The sequence below is a fragment of the Meriones unguiculatus genome, chromosome 14 (genome assembly GCF_030254825.1).
Source record: "Meriones unguiculatus strain TT.TT164.6M chromosome 14, Bangor_MerUng_6.1, whole genome shotgun sequence".
NCBI classification, from domain to species: Eukaryota; Metazoa; Chordata; class Mammalia; order Rodentia; family Muridae; genus Meriones; species Meriones unguiculatus.
In genome coordinates this window covers 68374637-68396612 of record NC_083361.1, presented here as the reverse complement: position 1 = coordinate 68396612, position 21976 = coordinate 68374637, and the positions used below count along the sequence as shown (strand labels likewise).

The 21976-nt window shown below is 52.5% G+C and overlaps 2 protein-coding genes across 3 annotated transcripts in view; one reads left to right on the top strand and one right to left on the bottom strand.

The window, feature by feature from the left end:
- Nucleotides 1-184: 184 nt before the first annotated feature.
- On the top strand, nt 185-5760 carry Cib1 (calcium and integrin binding 1). 2 transcript variants are annotated; one of them, XM_021653718.2, is made up of 7 exons: nt 188-364; nt 499-533; nt 2686-2794; nt 4320-4470; nt 4585-4703; nt 4772-4860; nt 5534-5760. In XM_021653718.2, exons 1-7 carry the CDS (start codon nt 314-316, stop codon nt 5553-5555), a joined length of 576 nt encoding a protein of 191 aa, XP_021509393.1. In that variant the 5' UTR covers nt 188-313; the 3' UTR covers nt 5556-5760. The 2 variants fall into 2 exon arrangements, with proteins under 2 accessions (XP_060223392.1, XP_021509393.1); XM_060367409.1 differs by lacking the exon at nt 4772-4860 and having other exon boundaries at nt 185-364.
- A 516-nt stretch (nt 5761-6276) lies between these two features.
- The window catches only part of Sema4b (semaphorin 4B), a 38727-nt gene continuing 23027 nt past the window's right edge, over nt 6277-21976 (bottom strand). Inside the window, exons 3-15 of the mRNA XM_021653730.2 lie at nt 17864-18027; nt 17651-17713; nt 15228-15326; nt 14690-14801; nt 14280-14393; nt 14024-14175; nt 12225-12406; nt 11964-12114; nt 10175-10385; nt 9949-10064; nt 9558-9724; nt 8468-8553; nt 6277-7918 (exon numbers count right to left, since the gene is read on the bottom strand). Coding sequence (XP_021509405.2) covers nt 7179-7918; nt 8468-8553; nt 9558-9724; nt 9949-10064; nt 10175-10385; nt 11964-12114; nt 12225-12406; nt 14024-14175; nt 14280-14393; nt 14690-14801; nt 15228-15326; nt 17651-17713; nt 17864-18027 — 2357 coding nt within the window. The 3' untranslated portion in view covers nt 6277-7178. The remainder of the gene's footprint in view (nt 7919-8467; nt 8554-9557; nt 9725-9948; nt 10065-10174; nt 10386-11963; nt 12115-12224; nt 12407-14023; nt 14176-14279; nt 14394-14689; nt 14802-15227; nt 15327-17650; nt 17714-17863; nt 18028-21976) is intronic.

Sequence of the window (21976 nt, the reverse complement as noted above, 5' to 3'; positions counted from 1 at the left end):
GCGCAGTGTGCACCACGCGCACGCGGCGTGGTCCGCCCCGCCCACTGGGAGGCGGGGCCATGAGGCCTGGGCCCCGCCCCGGCGCGTCCGGCTCCTCCCCGGGCCCTGCCTCCAGCTCTCCTGGGCCCGCGGGGAGCCGGGAGCTGGCCGGCTGAGCCGCGCCTAGGGGGCCAGGGCATCGTAGGCAGGGGCGGGCCCGGGGGCGGAGGCGGTTGCTGCGGGGACGGGGCGGGGACGCGGGCCCCGAGGACGGAAGTGAGAAAGTTGCCGGCGTCCCGGGGAGAGTTGGCCGAGCTGAGCGCGCACCGCGGCGATGGGAGGCTCGGGCAGTCGCCTGTCCAAGGAGCTGCTGGCCGAGTACCAGGTGCGCGGGGCGCCAGTTCTCGCGGAGCTCGCGTGCGGGCCCGCGCGGGGAAGTGGGGCTCGGGGAGGAGCAGGCGGCGGGGAGGCCGTAGCTTTCGGGCGACTTGCCGACCCTCGTCTGAATTTGCCTTTCAGGACCTGACGTTCCTGACCAAGCAGGAGATTCTCCTGTGAGTACTACCCTGACCCTCTCCCTCCACCTCGGGAGGATTGCCAAGGGTGGTGCTTTGGGGGTGCCCTTCTAGCGGTTGGGGGTCGGGGGCGGACCGAGCACCTCCGACGGTGGGGCCGTGCTTCACCGGCATCAAGATCAGTGGATCTGGAACCGGAGGCCCAGAGTGCAAATTTTGCCTCCGGCCGGGCCTCAGCTTTGCAGCTTGCAAACACCTCTGTGTATCCAGGAAAACTTGGTCTGTTTGAGCTCGGCTAGCCTACTCAGCCTCCTCACTGCCTAACTTCCGGCTCTCTTGGAAGGAACTGCCGCTCTGTGCGGACTTTGTCTTCTGGCAAAAACAAGAAGCCTTGAGTCTTGGCTCGCTCTTCTCCCAACTTTACCTGTTTAATTCAGTAACCGTTAACGTTTACTGAGCCCTGACTTTGTCCAGGAGGTGCTGAGTGATTCCCATGTTACTTAAATCTTCGGGAGGAGGTTCTAGAACAAGGGAACAGGTTTCAGAGAGTTCTGGTAGCTTTATAAAGCACAGTGTAAGTGCCTTGATGGCCAGGGCGCTCGAGTTAGGTTCCTGGTCTCCCCATGGCAATGAAATTCTAGGGGGAAAGAGCTGGTGACTGAAACAGGGTCGTTGTAGTGAAAATAGCATCTTTTTTTTTCCTCCCTGTTTTTTAGGGTCACTTAAAGCTCATTTTTCTTCTTCTTTTGCTGTCTTGGTTTTTCCAGACAGGATTTCTCTGTATAGCTCTGGCTGTCCTGGACTTACTTTGTAAACTAGCTTGGCCTGGAACTGAGAGATCCACCTGCCTCTGTCTCTCCAGTGTTGGGGTTAAAGGCATGCGCCACCACGCACTGTGCTATAGCTCCTTTCTTAACCTCTCCATTATTTTATTTGGAGTCTTTAAAATTGTAACTGTAATGTTAGGGTCAAGGAACTTAGTCCACAGGCAGTCATAACCAGCTAGGCTGGGCTACCTGCCTTCTGTAAACCAATTAAAGGGACAGTATTGAAAAGCAGAGAAAGGAAATGTATACAATGTGGCCACGTTGGGAAAACGAACAAAGAAGTCCAGTGACCAACCCCTCCCTCCAAGCCAGTCTTCATGACCAGCTAATGTGAGGTTTATATTTAAATATATGGCAAGAGGTATGCATAACTGAGCAGTCCTAGTCAAGATGCAGGTCCCCCACACACCCCATCATGGTCTCAGCTCCAGTCTTTTATGAAAGGTGATCTGACAAGTTAGTAGAACCGTGTGAACTCTCTTCCTGGTAGATGTTTCCTGCTTTGCCGACAAGAGGCTTCATCCTTCTCAAATGAGATTACTGGGGAATTCCAATTTCTTGGGGCCTATTGTTTCTGTAGTCTGAAAGCCAAAGGGACTATCTATAGACATCACAGATAGCTCTAAAATACTTTTTTCCTGCCAGAACCATTACAAAGAATGCCTGATACTGAAAGGGAAAGTGTCAGCTCAGGACCCCCAAGACCAAGTTCTCAGCACAAAGGAGATTCATTTGCCTCAGAGGGACAGAGGGCAGGGAATAAGAGGCAAAGACAGGAGACAGAGGATGAGAAAGAAGGGGAAGGAGACAAGGGGAAGGAATATTTGTCCAGTAGGACAAAAGACTGTCTCTGGATAGAGGAAACATTTGTGACACACAGGAAAATGGCAGTTTATAAAGGTAAAGATTGGGCATGTTAATTAGGTGAACCAAAGGGGGCTTTTGGTTGCTGGACTTCAATAGTTTGATAACGGGGCTTTGGTAGTCTGCCCCAGGAAGATGAAGTAGCCAAATAAGAGAATAGACCCTGGGGGCTAGCTTTAGGAATGTAGGTTTTTAGCAAGTCAGAGGGAAGAGAGGAGAAGAAAGGCAAAGCCTGCCAGAGCCATGCTCCCCATGCTTGCCGTGGTCAGAGTCCCTTCAGATACCGTGTCTCCTCCATAAATACCCACCCTAAGAAGGGGCTCCAAGCCTCTGTTGTTGTGTGACTTACCGTTCTGGCTGAAGATTGCCTCCTGACTGGAAGCCCTAGGTATGTGACTTAGTTACACAGCTGGTTTACAGGGCATTCAAACCGCAGGCTGTGGACGTAGTAAACAGACTGACTGCTTGAGGGTGCCACTGAGTTCCCCTCTCTCCGCCAGGGCCCACCGGCGGTTTTGTGAGTTGCTTCCCCCGGAGCATCGGACCATGGAGGAGTCACTGCACGCCCGAGTGTCATTTGAGCAGATCCTCAGCCTTCCAGAGCTCAAGGTTCAGTCCTCTACCCACTGTGTCCACCCTGTGTCTGCTACAGTCCCTAACTCTTCCTGCTGTTCCAAGTGACTGTTACGCACGTGCCGCCACACCCTGACTTTATTTTGATAACATCGATGATGATGATATGTAATTGCTGTGTGTGTGTGGCTACATACACATGTAAGGGCCAGTGCCTGTGGAGCACAGCAGGTTTTGGATCCTCTGGTGCTGAAGTTAGAGGTGGTTGTGAGCTGCCCATCATAGGTGCTAGGAAGTGAGCTGGGTCCTCTGTAGGAGCAGTAGTGGCTTAATCACGGAGTCATCTCTCTGGTCCACTCTTCCCTTTTCAAAACAACAGTTCTGGGGACTGAATGCATATTTCATAGGGGAGTAAAATTATGTTTACATGGCAAGTATGTTACTGACTGAGCGAACCCACTATTTCTTCTTTTCTGATACGGATTTTACTATGTGGCCTCCACTGGCCTTGAACTCACTTCAATCCTCCTTTGCCTGCCTTTTGAGTACTGGCATTACAGGTATGCATCACCGTGCCCAGCTTGCTGTGAATTAATAACTTTTTTGTTTTATTTTTCCCCAACATAAAGGTTTCTTTGTGTAGCCATGGCTGTCCTGGAACTCGCTCTGTTGACCAGGCTGGCCTTGAACTCTTAGAGATCCACCTGCCTTTGCCTCCTCAGTGCTGGGATTAAAAGTGTGCACCATAACACCTGTGTGCTGTGAAATTTTTATGCAAAGAGACTGGCTCTGTAACAAAAGAATTGTCCAATTAAGTCTATTTTAAAATGACCAGCTTGGTGTAGCCAAGTAGCTTAGCAGAAAAAAACATTTGCCTTGTGCCAGGTGGGGTGATACACAACTTTATTTCCAGTGCTTGGGAGGCAGAAGCAGGTGTATCTCTGTGAGTTCAAGGGCAGCCTGTTCTATAGGGTGAGTTCCAGGAGAGCCAGGGCTACAGAGAGAAACCTTGTCTTGAAAAATAAAATAAACAAACAAAAAAACAATTGCCTTGTAAGCCCTCGGACCTAAGTTTGATCCTTGGAACCCATGGTAGAAAAGAATTGACTATTGAAAGTTACCCTTCGATTCCACAAGTCTGGTGGCATGTTTGTGCACCCATACAGTTAGAATTCATAGTCTGCTCATCCTGTTGCCTTGCTTAGCATGCCTTCCTTCTGCTGTGACTCCACTTGTGATGTGCCTGGGGTAGACCTCCGGGAAACATCCCTGGCTGGCCTAGTGGTCCCTCGTGTGCCTCCGTGTGCTAGCCTCAGAAGTCTCCCCGTTGAGTCTGAACTCCATGGTGCTACTGTAGTCAGCTTCCTGTAGTCTCCAGAAGGGAATCAATCATCTGGTGCACGCCTGTAATCCAGCACTTGGGAGGTAGAGGCAGGAAGATCGGGAGTTTGAAGCCAGCCTGGGTTTATGAGACCCCGCCTCAAAAGAAGTTTCGAGTCGAGATGGCTGAGTATGTAACCCAGGCTGCTCTGTGACGTTCACAGAAGGCTTTCTTATCTAGGCCAACCCGTTCAAGGAGCGAATCTGCATGGTCTTCTCCACGTCCCCCACCAGAGACAGCCTGAGTTTCGAGGACTTCCTGGACCTCCTGAGCGTCTTCAGTGACACAGCAACCCCAGACATCAAGTCACATTATGCCTTCCGCATCTTTGGTAAGCACCCTAAGAACTGCTGGACCCGCTCCTTCCCACACAGGAAATGGGAGCCAGTGTGCCTGTGGAATGCCTCTTGAGCATGCCCCGTTGCTCCCTGTGTCTGATGCCTAGACTTCGATGACGATGGGACCCTGGACAGAGACGACCTGAGTCGGCTTGTGAACTGCCTCACAGGAGAGGGCGAGGACACGCGGCTCAGTGCGTCTGAGATGAAGCAGCTCATTGACAATGTGAGCTGGGCCCAGGGATGCTGGGTGGGCAGGGTTGAGGCCGAAGTCTAAAGTCCTCCCTTTCCCAGATCTTGGAAGAGTCAGACATTGACAGGGATGGGACCATCAATCTCTCCGAGTTCCAGCATGTCATCTCTCGCTCACCAGACTTTGCCAGGTGTGATAAGCGCTCCCTGCACTCTGATACCCATCTACTCTGAGATATTATTATAAGGATGTGTCAGGATGTTCTTCTTCCAGAGTGGACACAGGGGTCCTAGCCTACTCCATTTTTGTTTTCTTGAGACAGGGTCTCCTGTAGCTGAGACTGACCTTAAACTCCACCTGCCTCTGCCTCCCGTTACTGGTATTAAAGGCAGGCGACACTAGACATAGCGTAGACTTCTGATCCCCTGGCCTCCCTTTCTCTAACTCCTGAGTGCTAGAATGCTTAGTTTATGTGGTGCCAAGGATCGAACACCAAGTTTCAAACCTGTGAAGCAAGTACTCTGCTGAACTACATGCCCAGCCCTCAAACGAGAATCTTAAACCGGTGGTGCAGGTCTCTGGCCCCAGCACACAGAAGGCAAAGGCAGAATTGCATGTGCAAGGCCAGCTTGGTCCACATAGTGAATCCCAGGCCAGCCAGAACTTGTGTGTGTGTGGGGGGGTCACAGGAGAGAAGTGGGTGTGATTGGTAAGGTCTGTAGCGCCCTCTTCTATCAGAAAACCCAACTTGGCTAGAGTATGGCTCTGTGGTAGACTGTATACGTTTAACAGGGATCAGGCCCTGGGTTTGATCCCCAGAACCAAACCAAAAAAGCCAACCCCAACTTGCTTCCCTTGTGCAGCTCCTTTAAGATTGTCCTGTGATGCCTTCTGAGGACCAACATCCTGTCCAAGACCTTCCCACTGCTGAAATGTGGCCAAGGTTATGCCTGCGGTGTCAGGGCCGGTGCCGGCCCAGCCTGGAGAGGGCACTGCAGCGTCCGGCCCCCTGGCAGGGGAGGACCTTCCCCTTCTCACTACTGTTGTCATCACTGTTTTTACTAATTGGTAATAAAGGTTTAGAGTTTGACTTCCTTGTGTGACACTAGCCACAAGACTGGGCTTGTAGGAGCACCTGATCATCCCTGCTTTGTACACCCGAGTACATTTCCATACGAATGAGAACTTACCGAATGGTAGGTAAGCCAAAGAAAAGTCCTGTTCTGTGCCCTGAACTGGGTGCAGAGGAAAGGAATCCCCCCCCCGCTAAGAACCACACTACCAGGCGACATCATCCTTCAGAAAATTGTTTTGGAACCCCCAGAAAGATAAAATTCAAAAGCAGTCAGGCTGGGGAAGACCTCTCACTTGGCATCTGCCTGTATGAGGGGAGGCAGAGGCAGGAGGGTCCCTGGAGCTCACTGGCCGGCCAGTCTGTCCTAATGGTGAACTCCAAGCTGATGAGGCCCTGTCGAATGAGGTGAAAGCCTCTAGTCTCCACACATATACATGCACGCGTTCACATCCCATAAAGCAGGACAACCTCTGGCCTCCACATGTATACACATATACACAAAGCAAAGTGCTTCAAGAGTCAGGACCTCAATTACCTATAATCTGTCAGATTTTATTTAAAAAAGAAAGTAAAGTGCTTCTTATCAAAAAAAAAATATATAAAACCCACGTAATTCAGAGTCCTTGTGATGGGCAGTGTCAGTATCCCTTAAGAGTGATAAGTGAGGGCAGGGTGAACTAGAACCAGGGAGGGTCCAGAAGTCCTTGTGTTGGAAGATAGGACTGATGAGGTTGGTGAGGGTACAGTCTTCTGGCTGGGGAAAAGGCAGTAGGCAACGGTCTTCTATCACAAACTCCCCTGGGGTCACTCCCTTGCTCTCGAGGCCACAGCCTGATACAGGCCAGAAAAGTCCGGAATAATCCGGAAAAGTCTGGGAACTGGAACTGAGCCTGGGGTCTGATGAGGGCTGCAGAACCAGCCTAGCCCTCTGGTCCCTGAGGTGGTGTGGTGGGGTGTCAGCGACTGAGGCTGGAGCAAGGGCCCTGGTTCTGCACTGAGAAAGGGAAGCCCTCGGCAGCAGAGTAAGGCGGTAGAAGAGGCCAGTGGGGGAGGGAGTCCCAACTCTGGCTCACAAAGCCACTTTGGATAAGTCCCCAAGAGCCCAGCAGGCTGAACTGGAGTGGCTGTGTCGCAGTCTTCCTTGTCTCTGTCTCTTTTCACTCTTGCTCTGGCTTCACATTTGCAGTTTTAATCAAAGGGCTCAGTTTAAGTAGCAGAGTCCTGCCACGCAGACAAGGGCCCTCTGGCCCCTGCAGGCAGCCCCATCTTCAGCCAGGAACTGGAACCAGCTGGCTAGGCTCTCGGGGCTGTGCTACCAGCCGCCTCAGGCAGCGTACCGTGGTCGTGCCCTGTGAGGAGCAGAGGTCTCGCTGGCCTCCACCGAACATTCACTGGTCCCCCGAGGCCAGGGTGGCTACATCTAAAGTCGGCTCTTATACTACAGAGTCTCGGATCTCAGAGCCCAGTCGAACTCGGGGCCGGGGACACACGGGAGAAACCTCCACGAAGCTGTCCTGGATACTCAGCGGCCTCTTCTCAGACTCGGTAAAGACTCGGGGCCCCGGGGAGCTGTCTGACAGAGCCTGGTAGCCCCGGTGGTCAAGCGGGGTACTAGGAGGGCCGACACCATTGAGTGGTCGGCTCTCAGGGGGGAGCACTACAGGGCGAGTCTTGGGGTGCACGCTGGCACATTCACCCTGCTTTAGGAAGAGTTTCATGCCATCCCGATGTCGGTACAGAAAGAACAAAACCAGAAGCACCACAGCAAGCCCAAACAGAGTGCACATCACCAGGAATTCGTTCCAGTACGACTTGTCTGCACCCCAGCTGGCCCTGCCGCCAGCTGGTGCGCTCACTCTTGATGTGTTGATAATGACCGGGATACCATCACGCTGGTCCTTTCGGCTCATCGCCTCCTCGTCCATCACCTCTGGGCAGTAGCTGGCCACAAGCTGCCGGAATCCTTCTTCTATGGACCAACACTGGAACACCCCCAACCCCTGCTGGCTGCCAACCAGCAGCAGGTCCCCAGTAGGCAGCACACGGCAGGAGGCAGATGCATTGACAGGGGCTCCATTGTGCAGCCAGAGCCGAGTGGCCAGGTTGGAGAGGAGTGGACAGGCCAGGGTGTTCACTGTGTTAGGTTGGATCTGGACTTGCTTACAAGGCTTGCCTGTGGGCAGAATAGGCATGGGGTAGGAGGGGCTGGTGCCCCGGGCAGTCCCAGGCTCAGCCCTGCCCTCCTGTGCTCTGGTGTGGTAGTCTGAATGCAAATGGCCCCCACAGGCTCACAGGCAATGACACTATTGGGAGGTGTGGCCTCATTGGAGAAAGTGTGTCACTAGGGGGTGGGCTTTGAGGTTGCAGATGCCCAAGCCAGGCCCAGTGACATCCTGCTGCCCTCTGGTCCAGATGTAGACCTTTCACATGTCCCATCAAGGCTGCCTGAGTGCGGCCATGCTTTCTACCGTGACAATAAGGGGCTAAACTTCTGAACTGTGAGCCAGCCCCAATGAAATGTTTTCTTTGCTAAGAGTTGCTGTGGTCACGCTCTGTCTTCCCAGCAACAGAACACTAAGATGGTAACTTGGGCGATTCTTGAGACTGAGTGAGACTCCCTATCTGGACCATCTTGGGTAGGACTAGAGGAAAAATCTGTACCTAAAAGTACCTGGAGTTGTCTCCCAAGCCAATACAGCTCACCTTTTCCAGGGCATCTTACCTGCTGGCACAAAAGAGCGGGGCCTGGCTGAGGAGATATTGCAGAGTTCCTTGGCACTGGCGCCCTCGATGTCCTGGATCCATGGCCTGGGTGCAAGAGTCTAGGGTAGAATCCCATGGCTGGGGGTCCCTTCCCCCTCTAGACTTGAACCTAGGCAGGGAACCTGGTGTGGTGTGGAGCACCGGGTCCATAGCCAAAGGTTCGGGACTTCCCTGAGCAGAGCCTCAGTACCACAGGGCCGACTGGGCATCTCATTTACGACTGTGTGTGCACGCTCATGTGCGGACTGGAAGGCAGCCCCGGTGTCATCCATAAGAACACCCTAGGCCGCCTCCTAGGCACAGTGTCTCACTGGCCTGGAGTTTACCACCTACGGTAGATCAGGTGGCCACTGAACTGCAGGGGTCCATCTGTCTCTCTCTTGCCACCATGGCTGGCATTTTCATGTGCGTGCTGGGAATCAAATTCAGATTCTCAGGCTTTTGAGGCAAGTACTTCACTGACTGAGCTATCTCCTTACCTCCCCCGTCTACACATCATTACAAGTAAAAGTCACATACAATCTCCTTTCACTATAAAAGCAGAACCTACCTAGCACTTGGGAGGTAGACCTAAGAAGTACAGAAATTCAAGGTCATCTTTGACTACATAAAGACTTGGAGGCCAGGCCACATGAGACCCTTTCTCAAATAACACCTCCCCTCAAAAAACAAAAAGTAATTAAAAACCCAAGAGGCTGAGGCAGGAGGATTGCCATGAGTTCCAGCCAGCCCTATCTACAGAGCAAGACCTTGTCTAATACAGAACAAAAACTTTCTTTTCTTCTTTTTTTTTTTTTTTTAAAGCTAGGATATGCACCGTAGCCCAGGCTAGCTTTCACTAGCTGTTTCTCCCCTACCAAATCCTGTTCCCTTTTCCAGGCAGGTAGGGTGAACATGGACTGTCCGGCCCAGATTCGCATTGAGGGAAGCAGGGAACCGAGAAATAACCACGCAGAGACGTAGGAGGGAATGAGACCTCGCAGGGGTCCCAGAGGAGACGTGGGTGCTCGGGGACGACCAGGCGTCACGGCGACTGTGGGAATTCTCACCTGGAGGCCAGATCAGGCTGGTAGAGGCTGAGGAGCCTGCAGCTGGAGCCGTTCCAGGCGCAGTACGGGTCTCGAGCCAGGAGGCAGTCCCCACAGCTTGCGTACAGGCTACAGTTGGCTACCGGCACTTGCACTACGCCGGAGTGGGAGGAGGCATACAACAGCCCCTACACAGCCAAACACGCAGAGTGAGAGGGAGGCACAGGCGCCCATCATTCAGTCACACTACCCTCACGTGCTCACGACAGCCAGCCCAGCCCAGGGAGCCTCTGACGAGTTCCCCCTGCATCCTGTTGGTGGTCAGGGGCTGGGGCCATCTTGCTTGGGCAGGGGAGAAAGAGCAGGCTTGCTGACAACTGAAGTGGTCAAGTTCATGCCCTGGCCCACTCACCCCACGGCTGTCCAAGAGCAGGTTCTGCACAGGCTGTCCGTGAGGGAAGACCTGCAGCTCCTCAATGATGTGCACTCTGGAGCCTAGGCTCACTGCCTTGTGCAGGCGGCCATCACCTGGGGGCATGGACAGGACTCAGGCCCTGGTGGAGCCCACCGCCCAGAATCCACTCGCCATGCATTGTATTCCCTCCGAAACTGAATCCTGCCGGGTTGCAAGCACTCACCAGTGCCCAAAAAGAGGACGTCGTATGTGCTGTGCAGGGCAGGTACGCGGTGCACCACCACGCGCTGGTAGCGGGCTTGTGGCTGAAGCAGCAGCAGGCGGCTGCGGACCTGTCCATCCATCAGGAAGTGGTCCTTGAGGAAGTTCAGCACGCGGTCTGGGAGCTGCAGGGACGAGTTGATCTTCCTTTCTCGGGCACTATTGGTGATGCACTGAGGAGGGCAGAAGCACGAGGAACAGGAGTCAGCACGGAGGCCCGTCTCCACAGGGGGCTGGAGGAGTTCCTTCCCTATGCCCTGTGCTCCAGAAATCAAGGCACATCTGCCTTTCTGCACAGTCCCAGTCCAAAGGCACACCTTACCTAATATGCACATAGGCCTCAAAAAGTACAACTGCTCCTCTTGCCTGGGGTCGTACCCAGGCACCTGACCCTGGGGTTCTCAGGAAGCTGGGGCTGATCACATCTCAGCATAGTGAGCCTAACCAATTCCCATACCTACCCAGGTCCTGCTTCTCTCTGCCCACCGATTTCTCTGTGTGTGAGCTAACACACCCAGTGACCCTCAACTAACGGAGCACACAACAGCGTCAGCCCAATCAGTCTGAAAGTCTGAGATGGGCTCTACAACTTTGCGTGTGATCCGGGAAAGGCCAGACTCAGCTGGCCACAATGGTCAGGCTCACTGGCACACCCTTTTTTGGCCTCCCACCTGCACCTGTCCATTCTCTCACACTGCTTGTCGGCATCACCTCCCAACCAAACTGTTGGTTCTCATGTCCTGGGGTCAGGTTTTCGTTGTGGGAAGCCCTTTAGGTTTCAAGCACATAAGAAAGGCTATTGCTGGGGTCTGGCCATCCAGTCATTTGACAATTCAATAAGGACTGGGTGGAGTTGGTGAACAGAGTAAAGGGACAATAACAGTACTGTACAGCAGTGTGCCGAGCTGGGTACGGTGGCGTCCCCTTGTAATCCTAGTACTTGGGAGGTGGAGGCAGGAAGATCGGCAGTTCAGAATCAACCCAGCTTATAAAGGACTGCTGTCTTTGAGACGGACGACTAAAAACAACATCACTATACATTACAGAGCGCCTTTCTCGGACCGGCCAGCAGTTAAACAGACAAAGAGACTTAGTCATATTTATAACAGCTTAGCCGCTACAGCTGGCCAGACACTCAGTTAGCTCATACAAACTAACCCGAATAATTATAGCCTACGTCCCGTCACTTGGTCCTGCCACGTGGCCCACTGTTTACCTCTTTCTCACAGCCCTGGTACATCTGTCCCTTCTGGTATATTTATGCCTTGCCATGTCATGCTGGTGAATCTTCCCCTGGCTGCTGCTTCTCACAGAGACCCTCTCTCAGCCCAGAAGTCCTGCCTTTCCTTTCCTGCCTGGTGATTGGTCAGCAGATCTTTATTTAGCCAATCAGCGCATGAGAAGGGTGTACGTTTATAAAAAATGGTGCCGGTAATGAGCCATAAGAATAACAATACCAAAATCTGGCCAGTACTCAGCTCTCTGCTGGTACAGCAGTCAACAATTAAATATACACAGACAACCTTCACACAGTGCATAAAAAGGTTACCCGAACAGCACTGAAGTCAGGCTGACAGCACAGAACTGAGGTGTGCTGTCATTCATGGTGACATCTAATTTGGTAAGACAGGAGGCCTATTTCAAAGATGAGAAAAACAGTCGCAGAGAAGCTTGGTGGTTTGTCTGAGGCCACACAGCCTTGCTCTCATCATGGTCTAGGGACTATGCCCAGTACCCACTCAGACACCTACCGCTCCAGGCCGAGGTGTGGGCACTGGGTGGGTCTCAGTGTACCACTGCTGTGTCTCTCTGTTCACTTTCTTGTACAGGCCATCAAAGGCCTTCTGCACATCATCCATGGAGAAGACACAGATGGCAGAGCCCTCTGTGGTCCCTCTGTGCCTGCCAAAGAAACAGCCAAATTAATTGAGCTGCGAGTCGATGTTCAAAGTGCCACCAGTGGGGTCTAGCCACTATACCCTCCGGTCCCCAGCTAAGTCCTAGCATCTCACCACTGGGAGGTGAAGACCCCATAGAAAAGGGTCTTGCGCCAATCCTGGGGGTTGGGGCTCAGGGTGAAGACATCTTGTAGGACGTTAAAGGGGAAGCCATCGTCAGGCCGGGAGCACAGAAGCTGGGCCTTGAGGAAGGAGGTCCAGCGCTGCTGCAACACCCGCTCTCCACCTTCATCGCCCTGAAGAAGAGGAAGTGCTGGCTCAGTCACAAGCCAAGGGCCACGAGTGGGGGCACGGTGGAAGGATGAAAAGTGAGAGAGGAGAGCCAGGGCAGATGTGCACTTGAAACTGTAAAAACCCAGGGAGAAATACACGTTTCCCATCGTGAAAATGCATTCCCTACTGTGGACAATGGGAGATATGGCATGATGCCACCCAGCGTGACAGGAACCTGAAGCTTCAGGTTACTCAAAAGGATGAGGCAGGAGGATTGCTCCAGTCTAGGTGTTTGCCAGGGGGTACAGTAGGACTTCAACTCAATGAACATAGACATGAATGAATGAATGAATGAATAAATAGGGAAAGGTGACCATGGCTGAATAATGAGCAAACAGGGAGCCGAAAGCACCTTGAAATAGCACAACTCAGTTCTGTAACTACATCAATACAAATACATTAGTTTGAACAGATCAGCAGAGGACACTCTGATGTTATCAATGGTTCCTTCTTGTAGGGATGGTAGGGATCCTGAGAGCTTCACACGGCAGAATTTAATCCAAGGCACAGCTCTGACGTTGTGTCGTCACTGTCATTTAACAGATGAGGGGCAGAGTTGGAACCAGGAAGCTGGAACTCAAGAACATATGCTCTTCTGTACCTCGTGGGTCACTTTTACGTGCAACTTCCTGGGTTTTCCGCTTAGGAGAAAGCCGGGGACCACTCTTCCAAGGGGATGTAGTTTATAACTCTGGCTCGATCCCCAGCACCATACAAACCAGGTATGAGAACACATGCAAGAAGATCAGACGCTCAAGGTCATCCTGAGTTACACAGTAAGTTTGAGGCCAGCCTGGCTACATGAGACCCTAGGAGAAAATCTGCCAGTTTAACTTTTAAGATAGGATCTTTTTCGTTTGTTTGTTTATTATGTATATGAGTGCTTTATATGCACACCAGAAGAAGACGTCAGATCCCAGTGTAGATAGTTGTGAGCCACCATGTGATTGCTAGGAGTTGAACTCAGGACCTCTGGAAGAGCAGACAGTGCTCATAACTGCTGAGCCATTTCTTCAGCCTGGCCTAAGATAGGATCTTATGGGCAGAGGCAATCAGATCTCTGAGTGGGAGGACAGCCTGATCTACAGAGAGAGTTTCAGGACTGCCAGGGCTACCCAGAGAAAGCCTGTCTTGGAAGCCAACCAACCCCTAAAAATATAAAAAGATAGGATCTTGTTGTGCTGTCCAGGATAGCCTTACACTTGAGATCCCCAGTGCCCAGCTGCATGAGTGTCAGGATTTGGGGTTTGCACCTTCATACCTACATTCAATATGATTTTCTCAGTTAAAAGAAGGGAGGCCAGCCAGGCACTGTGGCGCTCTCCTTAATCCCAGAACTTGGGAGGCACAGGCAGGTGGATCTCTGTAAGTTCGAAGCCAGCCTGGTCTACATAGTGAGTTCCAGAGTGGCCAGAGCTTTGTAAGTGGGACCTTGTCTCAAAAAACTGAGAGAGGAGGAGGAGGAGGAGGAAGAGGAGAGCCAGGTAGCTGGTTGAGCTGTGACTCCCCAGAGAATGGTTTTGGAAGGTCACAGATGTCAACTGCCCTTCGGGTGGAGGAGCCTGACCCCCGCCTCTCACCTTGCAGACTCGGGCAACCCTGGACACAATGGTGTTCTCAAAGAACTCGAACTCCTGGCCCGTCTCACTGAAGAAGAAGTAGATCTTATCGTCGTCTCCTATCGGGCTGCCCAGGCTCTCAGGAACGTAGGCTGAGGCTACAAAGGCGGGGTCTGCGGAGGTCAGCGGAGGGGACACAGTCAGTCCAGGAACCTCTGGGACAATGTCCCCTCCCAAGGGCCAGGAGGCTGCTCAGCGGGCCGAGGCAGAACTCCACCTTGTAGCCAGTTGAGGGAGCTCTCGGTCTTGGTGGGGCGGGAACTCTGGCTCCGGGAAATGGCTGGGTCGTTTCCCTGGAAGCTGCTGACTGTTCCAGTGTACAGCTCACCATCTGCCAAGAGAATGTTCCCATGGGAATGGCTCCCTTGGCCCAGGCCCTATGCCCTACTCAGGGCCCACAGTGACCGCAACCCCATCCATCCTGCCTAGACGGAAGCAGGAACTTGGAAGAGGGCAGCCCAGGGTCACTCAGTGGCCCCTGGGAACCAGCACAGCATGGCCACACCAGCTCAGCCCTGGGACACACATAGCCCAGAGCCCAAACACACCCCCAGATCCAGTCCTCCTGCCCTGTGCATCTTCCAGTTCCATGGCGCCCAAAAGCACCCAGGCTGTGCCACGACTTACCAACCACCAGGGCTGTGGACTTGAAGTTGGGGTCAAAGGGACAACGGCCCTTGCCATCCTCCAGGAGGACACTGCCGGCCTCATCTCGGGCTAACGTGAAGCTCGCTATGTTCTGTGGGGGAGTAGGTAAGTGGCTAAGGGCTGAGGCACATAACACGGAAGTGCCCGGCAGGGAAATGCGCAGGGGCCGAAGTCTGTGTTCTCTGTACCTCACAGTCTACGTGACCACACCAGTGCAGTGCACACTAATTCCCGGCGGGCAGGGAAGAGGTGTGACTTGGGAAGTAATGCTGGACCAAGGGAGGCCAAACCCAGGAATTTCAGATTCCAAGGCCTGTGTTCCAAAACACAGCCTTAAGGTCACCCTCTGCTGGAGCATGTTAGGGTGTGGGGCAGCCAGGGTGATGGGCTCAAGGGTCTGGAGAGCCTGATGCTACCTAGAAGCCTGCCCCGAGGTTCTTCCTTCACCAGGAGCCAGGGCTAGAGAAGAGCTCCCCTGGCAGGAAAGCTGTGCCCCAGGGTTGAGGAGGGAACTCACGATGTAGGCGCACAGGGGGCTGAAGGCTGCAGTGCCACAGGTCAGCAGGTGGCTGCTGTTGAGTGGCAGGAGGATCTTGATGTAGTTTTGACAGTCTCGCTGTGGGGAAGAAGAGAATGTCAGGCCCACATGTGCCACCAGAGGGCACTGCAGAGGCCTCCTGCCCAGAGCCAAAGCCTTGCCTGGGGCCAGAGCCTTTGCTAGGGATTGGGGGATAACAATAGGGAAAACAGGAGCTGGCTGGCAGAGTCCACTGCAGAGAATCCTGGGGCTCAGCTAGTTTCCAGACTGGCAAATGCTCCTTCTCTGTGGTGAAGGGCACCCTAGAGAGGGGAATTCCACCTCCTGCTGTGCCTTGACCCTCGGGGAGTCCTCTTCAACCAGTGAGCAAACAGAAGGCAAAGCAGGGGGAACACTCACCCAACTGGCACAAATCCCATCCCCACAAGGTGTCAAATAGTAATTTCCAAATTGGTTTCTCTGACTCTCCAATACCACTGGACTATTTCCATGCCATCTTTCCAGGGGGAGGCCCTTGCCTCGGTGTCTCTTAAACCCTGCGCCTTCCTGGATGCTAAACTTTCAACAGACAAAAGCCCAGAATCTGACCATTTCTCACCTCCTTTGTGCAGAGTACCCTAGGTGAGGCACTGTCATGGACTGACTCAGTGGCCACCAAAGTGTCCAGTCCCAGAGTTTCTAGCATGTACACAATGGGACCTATTTGCTTATTTTTATTTATGACCGAGTCTCACCACGTAGCCCAGGCTAGCCTGGAATTAGTAATTCTCTGCCTTACAAGTGCTGGAATTGCAAGTAGGCACAAGCATGCCTGGCTTTGAGTGATTGTTTTAAAACACAGGCAAGACAGATCTGGTGGCACAAGTCTATAATCCCATTTACTCAGGAGGCTGAGACAAGAGACTCACGAGTTCAAGACCAGCCTTGGTTACAAGGCCAGGCTAGGGTACAGGGTAAGAACCTGCCTTAGAAACAGAGAGTTGGGTGTAGCTCAGTGGTAGGGCCCTTACTTAGCATGTATTAGACCCTTGGCCTTGATCCCTGGTTCTGTAAAACAAAGCAAGAAACACCGGCAGGGCCGTGTCACTTTGCTCAGCCTTCCAGTAGAAGACAGACCCAAATCCTGCTTACTCTCTGGGTAGTTCATGGCCAAGTTCCCACCTTCCTCTAAAGCCTGTTAAACCTGGTGGCCTTTGCTTTCTTTCTTTTCGGTTTTTCGAGACAGGGCTTCTCTGTGTAGCCTTGGTTGTCCTAGACTCACTTTGTAGACCAGGTTGGCCTCAAACTCCCAGAGATCCACCTGCCTCTGCCTCCCAAGCACTTGGATTAAAGGTGTACACCACCACCTCCCAGTTTCTTTCTTTCTCTCTTTCTCTTTCTTTGTATTTTATGTGCGTATTTTTCCTGAATCTAAGTGTGGACCGCTTTTGAGGCAGGTGCCTGTGGAGCCAGAAGAGAGTATTGGGGACCCTGGGCCTGGAGTTACAGAAGGTTATGAGCTGTGGTGTACGTGCTGGGAAACAGGTTGGTCCTCTGGAAGAGCAGCCCATGCTCTTAACTGCTGAGCCATCATCTCTCCAGCCTCATTTTTTTTCCTACCATATAAACTGATCTTTCATTGGTTTTCCTTTCAATTTTTAGCATTCTAACATGTTGTTATGGAGTTCAGCTCACCAATTGGCTCTGTGGTCCAGGACGACCTTGAGCTACTTGAACTACTCCTCCTGCCCAAGTTCTGGGATTGCAGGCATGTTTCACTTTTTCACGATGTCTCTAGGAGCTAACAGTGCAGCACATGTCTGAAGAGGGGCTGGGGCGAGGCTGACGGCCACAGCACTTGTCTGGTGCGGAAGGCACTGTGTTCCATGCCCACACTGCCAACAAGTGCTTGCTGACTGTTTGCAGAATGAAGCATGGTTGGCTGGGAGCAGCCAGGGCTTGACCTGAAGGCCTTGGATGTCACTTGCTCCATTTGGGACCTGGAGGCCTCTGGGGATGGCAGCAAGTCCTGAAGGAGAACCCTGGATTGGGCTGGACCCCATCTAATGTCTTAGCCAAAACCAAACTAGGATCTGCCAGACTTGTCTTTCCAGGGGAGACTCTTCACGGACAGAGTCAGCACCTCACTCGGTTCATGCTGGTGTTGAGGCTAATGTGGCACTGTTTTATGTGTCAGGCCTGACCCACGAGTTTATCCAGGGATACAAGCCCATTAACCCCATCTTACAGGTGGGAACAGCAAGGCTCGGCTAGATCAACCTACTTGTCCAAGACCACAAAGAGGATTGGGCTGGGCCTGGGGTTCCAGCCCAACGCTGGCTCTCTGCAGGCTCTGCCCTTTCTGTAACACTTGGCTGTATCTGCTCAGGGTGCTACCTGACCCCTCCCTCACTCCGTCTCACCTTCGGGTCCTTGCCCTTGAAGCTGCACTGCTGCTTCCTCTCCGCATCTGCGCTCCACAGCAGCTGGGGAAGGAGAAGGGAGATGGGGCGCACGTGCGTGGGGGGCGCATAGAGCGATGCTCCTCCCTGACCCGAGCTCCCTGGCCAGCAGGCCGGGCTCTCTGACCACCCCTCTCCAACCCGCCCGGCTGCCCTCTGGGCGAGGTCTCTCACCTCTTGGTACTCGCCGCCCGGCAGGAAGCTGAGGTTGCTGTTAAGAGCAAAGAGGGCCTCTCGGGCCCCGACATACAGTGTCTGGCCATCCTGGCTCAGCAGAAGGGCAGTGTAGTTGGAGATGTCTTCAGCTTCAAATCTTCGGATCAGCCTTTCTTCAGAGTCTGGGGAGAGGAAGCCAGACATTGCCTGAGAATTGCCTTTTCCAACTACTTCAAGATGATCGAATTTAGCCAAAGGCAGACCTGCAGGGCAATCGGCGGCAAGGACCCGGGGCAGGTTGGTTAGAAAGAGTAGCATTCCTGACACTCAAACGTAAGAAAGAAACGCACTGAGATACATGGAGAAGAACATTAATTACAGCACCATTCACATGACTGCAAAAGTAAAAGCGTAAGAATCCAAGGATACGGTGATGACAAATTATGGTCCTTCAGTCAGTGGAATATTACACAGCAAGCAAAAATAATACATGAGAAACTCCAGAAAATAAGCAAACAAAGCTGTGTAAGAAATATGTAGTCTAGTTAGGTACTAAGGTACATGCCTGTAATCCCAGCACAGGGGAGGAAGAGGCAGGAGAATTAGAAGTTCAAGGAAATCTGGGTTTACTTCAGTAAGACCCCATTTTAAGAAAGAGAGAGAGAAAGGGTCAAAATATGAAGCAAATTAGAATATAAAGCCATGGGTTGCAAGTACACAATAGAATACAAGGAAGGACAGGAAGGTGGCACAGTGGCTAAGGGTGCCACCAAGCCTGACCGCCTGAGCTCAACATCCGGGGCCATATGGTAGAAGGAGCGTGAGCTCCACAAGCTATCCTCTGACCCCTCATGAGCGCTATGCATGAGCTCCACAAGCTGTCCTCTGACCTCCTCATGAGTGCTATGGCAGTGTGCACGAACACACAAAAATAAATGACTGTAATAGAGAGAAGAAAGACTGGCCGGCCCACTTGACATCCTCCTGTGAACAGCATCTGACCCACAGGAAAGGGAAGGCAAGGGCAGCCCCCTCCCTCTCCTGAGCCTGTGGGGTTACAGGTTAACCCTTCTGCCTCAAGCCAGAGCCACCAGCACTCATGGAGACTTACAGCTACTACACAGAACATACACGTCATCAGCCTTGACCTCAGAAACCTGAATGCGGCACAGATGGCGTGGCGGGGTGTGTGACAGGGTGGGCGTGGGACTCTGCTGTCCCTCCTAGGAGCAAAGAGGGTCACAATAGGGGCTCACAGGGCTAGGGGTGTGTCTCATCACTCGCTGTCTAATGTGTAAGGCCTGGGTTGCATCCCTAACAGCACACATGCGTGTGTGTGCAGCTACACAGGACAAAAGTAAGGATTATGTCAGACATTTACAGAAGATGTCAAAGTGTACTGTTATTCTGACTGTGGATGACGCCCAGCCGAGGCCACTGCAAACTATATAACCTTAGCCCAAATGGAGTTTGACTGTTTGATTTTTTTTTCTTTTTGAGACGTTGTGTTACATAGCCAGACTAGTCTTAAAATCCTGATCCCCCTGCCTCGGCGTCTTGTGTGCTGGGATGACAAGAGTGCATCCCCACATTCAGGGAAGGCATATTATTTCAGTGGTAGAAGTAATCAGACCGCAGAGGAGGGAAAGCACAGAGCGTGTATGGAAGGCCAAGGATGCGGGGAAGCCGGGTTTTTCTCAGCAGCAAGCCAAGAGTTTCCAGATGGAAAAGGCTGGTTGTGTGAGCATTTCATGTCAGTGTCCAGAGAAAACACTGGTAGGGCAGGAACCCTCAAATGACCCAGAGGCAGCCCTGTGAACCAGGCACAGAACGCAATGGCTGAGACAGTGCTGGTTCTTACCGTAAACCCTTTCCTGTTGAACATTTAGAAAAGTGTGTGTGTGTGTGTGTCTCTGGCACTTCTGGGAACTGGTTCTCTCTTCTACCATGTAAGTCCTAGGGACTGAATTCAGATTGTCAGGCTTGGCAACATCGGTGCCTTTACCCAGAGACATCTGGCCAGCCCCCATGCATTTACATACATACATACATACATACATAGTACCACTGAGACGATTTCAGGACTTATTCATTGTTGCAGAAGAGGTAATAATTAGGATAGTAATCATTTATCACTAAGTAAAAATGAAGGTTATAGAATGTCTGGGCAGATTATTTCACTTTGTGGGAAAAACCAAAAATCAGGAAAAAAAATCCAGGTGGAAGACGGAGACACAAAATACTGAAGCGATGCCCGGGAGGAACACAGAGACATTTCCCCCTTCCACTTACCATTTTGGAGTTTTACAGTAAGCAACTTATACTTGCGTAATGTAAAAGATACAAACTTAAGAGGCGAAAGAGAAACAAGTCAACGCCCACTGACCCATCAGTGCGCTGTTTACACTGAATAACTAATGGGTTCAGAGAGAAATTATTTTAAAAATTCTAAGCGGCTGAAGACAGAACAAAAAAACAAGCAGAAAGCAGCCCCCAGGCAGCCTCAGGCATGTCCCAGCTGACCAGTGGCTCAGGACCATGCAAACAAACAGACTCACGGAGCTGGGAAGCCATGAGGCAGCATGCCAGCCAGGCAATGTGAGGATGACTTCATGTGTGTTTGCATGTCCAGTGTTTGTACATACCCTCAGCCTGGTTCCAGGAAGAGGTAAGGAAACACAAAGACAAAGTGTTGAAACAGAAGTGTTAAAATCTGGAGCAGGAAAACCAACCCGAAGAAAAACATCTGAACTAGGAAGAAAGAAAGGTCACATAAGCAGGGCATCAGGTCTTCACACAGGTACAGGGAATGGGTTGCACATTTAGCGCCAAGACTCCAGCGGCCACGGGGAAAAGGGAAATGAACTTGGTTCTCGCTGAGGACTCCTTGGATGGAACCTCAGCCTTTTAGCACACAGCTCTCAGGTGGGGCTTTCCAGGAGGCCTGCTGAGACACGTGGGGTGGTGACATCTCCAGCCAATAGGATGATAGGGTCCCATTGCCTCTCCAGAGGTCTCCTGGGGAGGAAAGGAGGTGACAGAGGAGACTGTGCAGGAGTTTGAGGGAAATCTGTGTGGCTCTGTAGCTCAAGTTTTGCTACACTCCTAAAACCCAGAGTTAGACAAGAGTGCCACTAGACTCCACAGGGAAAGGTCTTGCCTGAGGCCAGAGCCTGAACTCTGCCACTGACGACAGAGGCACTCGAAACACAAAGATGGCCGCTCTTTGAACTACCGAGACCCTCTTCTCCAACTCTTAAGTCCTGTAGCATCTTAGTACCTGTACACACTGGGAGGCCAAGGAAAGTTCCAGCACCAATCCCAACCACCCCAAACATCACCTGGACTCCAGGCGCTCCCTAGAGATTCTGAAACCGCTGCTCTGAGAGACAGCCACTGGACTAGCTCCGGGTGACTGGGGGGGAGCTTGCCCGAGGACTACACGCTGAGGAGCTCCGAGCAGACCCTTCCCTATGACACCCGCTCACTTCACTGTAGCTTCTCAGATGTCTCATAGGGACATCACAAAGAGCAGCCCAGGAGCTTCCCGCAGACTCTGCGAGATCAGGCACACAGCTCCCGCACCCCTTTATCTCCGGCATCCCTCGAGGTGTTCTGGAAGCACAGGCGGCCCTGTGGTTTGCCAAAGTTTATCTGTCTGCACCAGAGGGCATTTCCACCTGGGTGGGACCTACCGCTCTGGGCGGGAAGCCACCCCTTGGAGGCTGTCCAGACACAGAAATGCAGAATCCGAGATAAGCACAAGTTCCAGGTGGCAGCTCGACACCCCCTCCACTTCAGCCTGGATGGCAGGCTGCCCAGGGTCCCGCAGACAAAGTCAAGCCAGCCTGGAGGGGGAAACCTGGACCCCGGCGGTCCAAGACTCACCGTATCTGCTGGAAACACACTGGACAAAATGACTTAGGGATGGACAGTGGAACAGGCCCTGAAGTGAGCACAGCGTCCACCACATGCTCTCATGCTGGGCTGTCCGCCATGCCTGCCCTCATCCCCGCACCCCCTTTCACCCTGTGCCTCAAACTTAAGAGTTACGGTGTGCTCGTGAACTGGGCTGCAGACTTCACCATTCCCCACTGGACAGACTGAGAGCATACACTGCAGTCAAAGACC

Excerpts from the sequence above, each read along its gene's own strand:
- Cib1 (XM_021653718.2), top strand. The coding sequence starts at position 314 with ATGGGAGGCTCGGGCAGTCGCCTGTCCAAGGAGCTGCTGGCCGAGTAC. Across the intron at positions 534-2,685 it reads ACCAAGCAGGAGATTCTCCT|GGCCCACCGGCGGTTTTGTG; the intron begins GTGAGTACTACC and ends TCTCTCCGCCAG. Across the intron at positions 4,704-4,771 it reads TGAAGCAGCTCATTGACAAT|ATCTTGGAAGAGTCAGACAT; the intron begins GTGAGCTGGGCC and ends TCCCTTTCCCAG.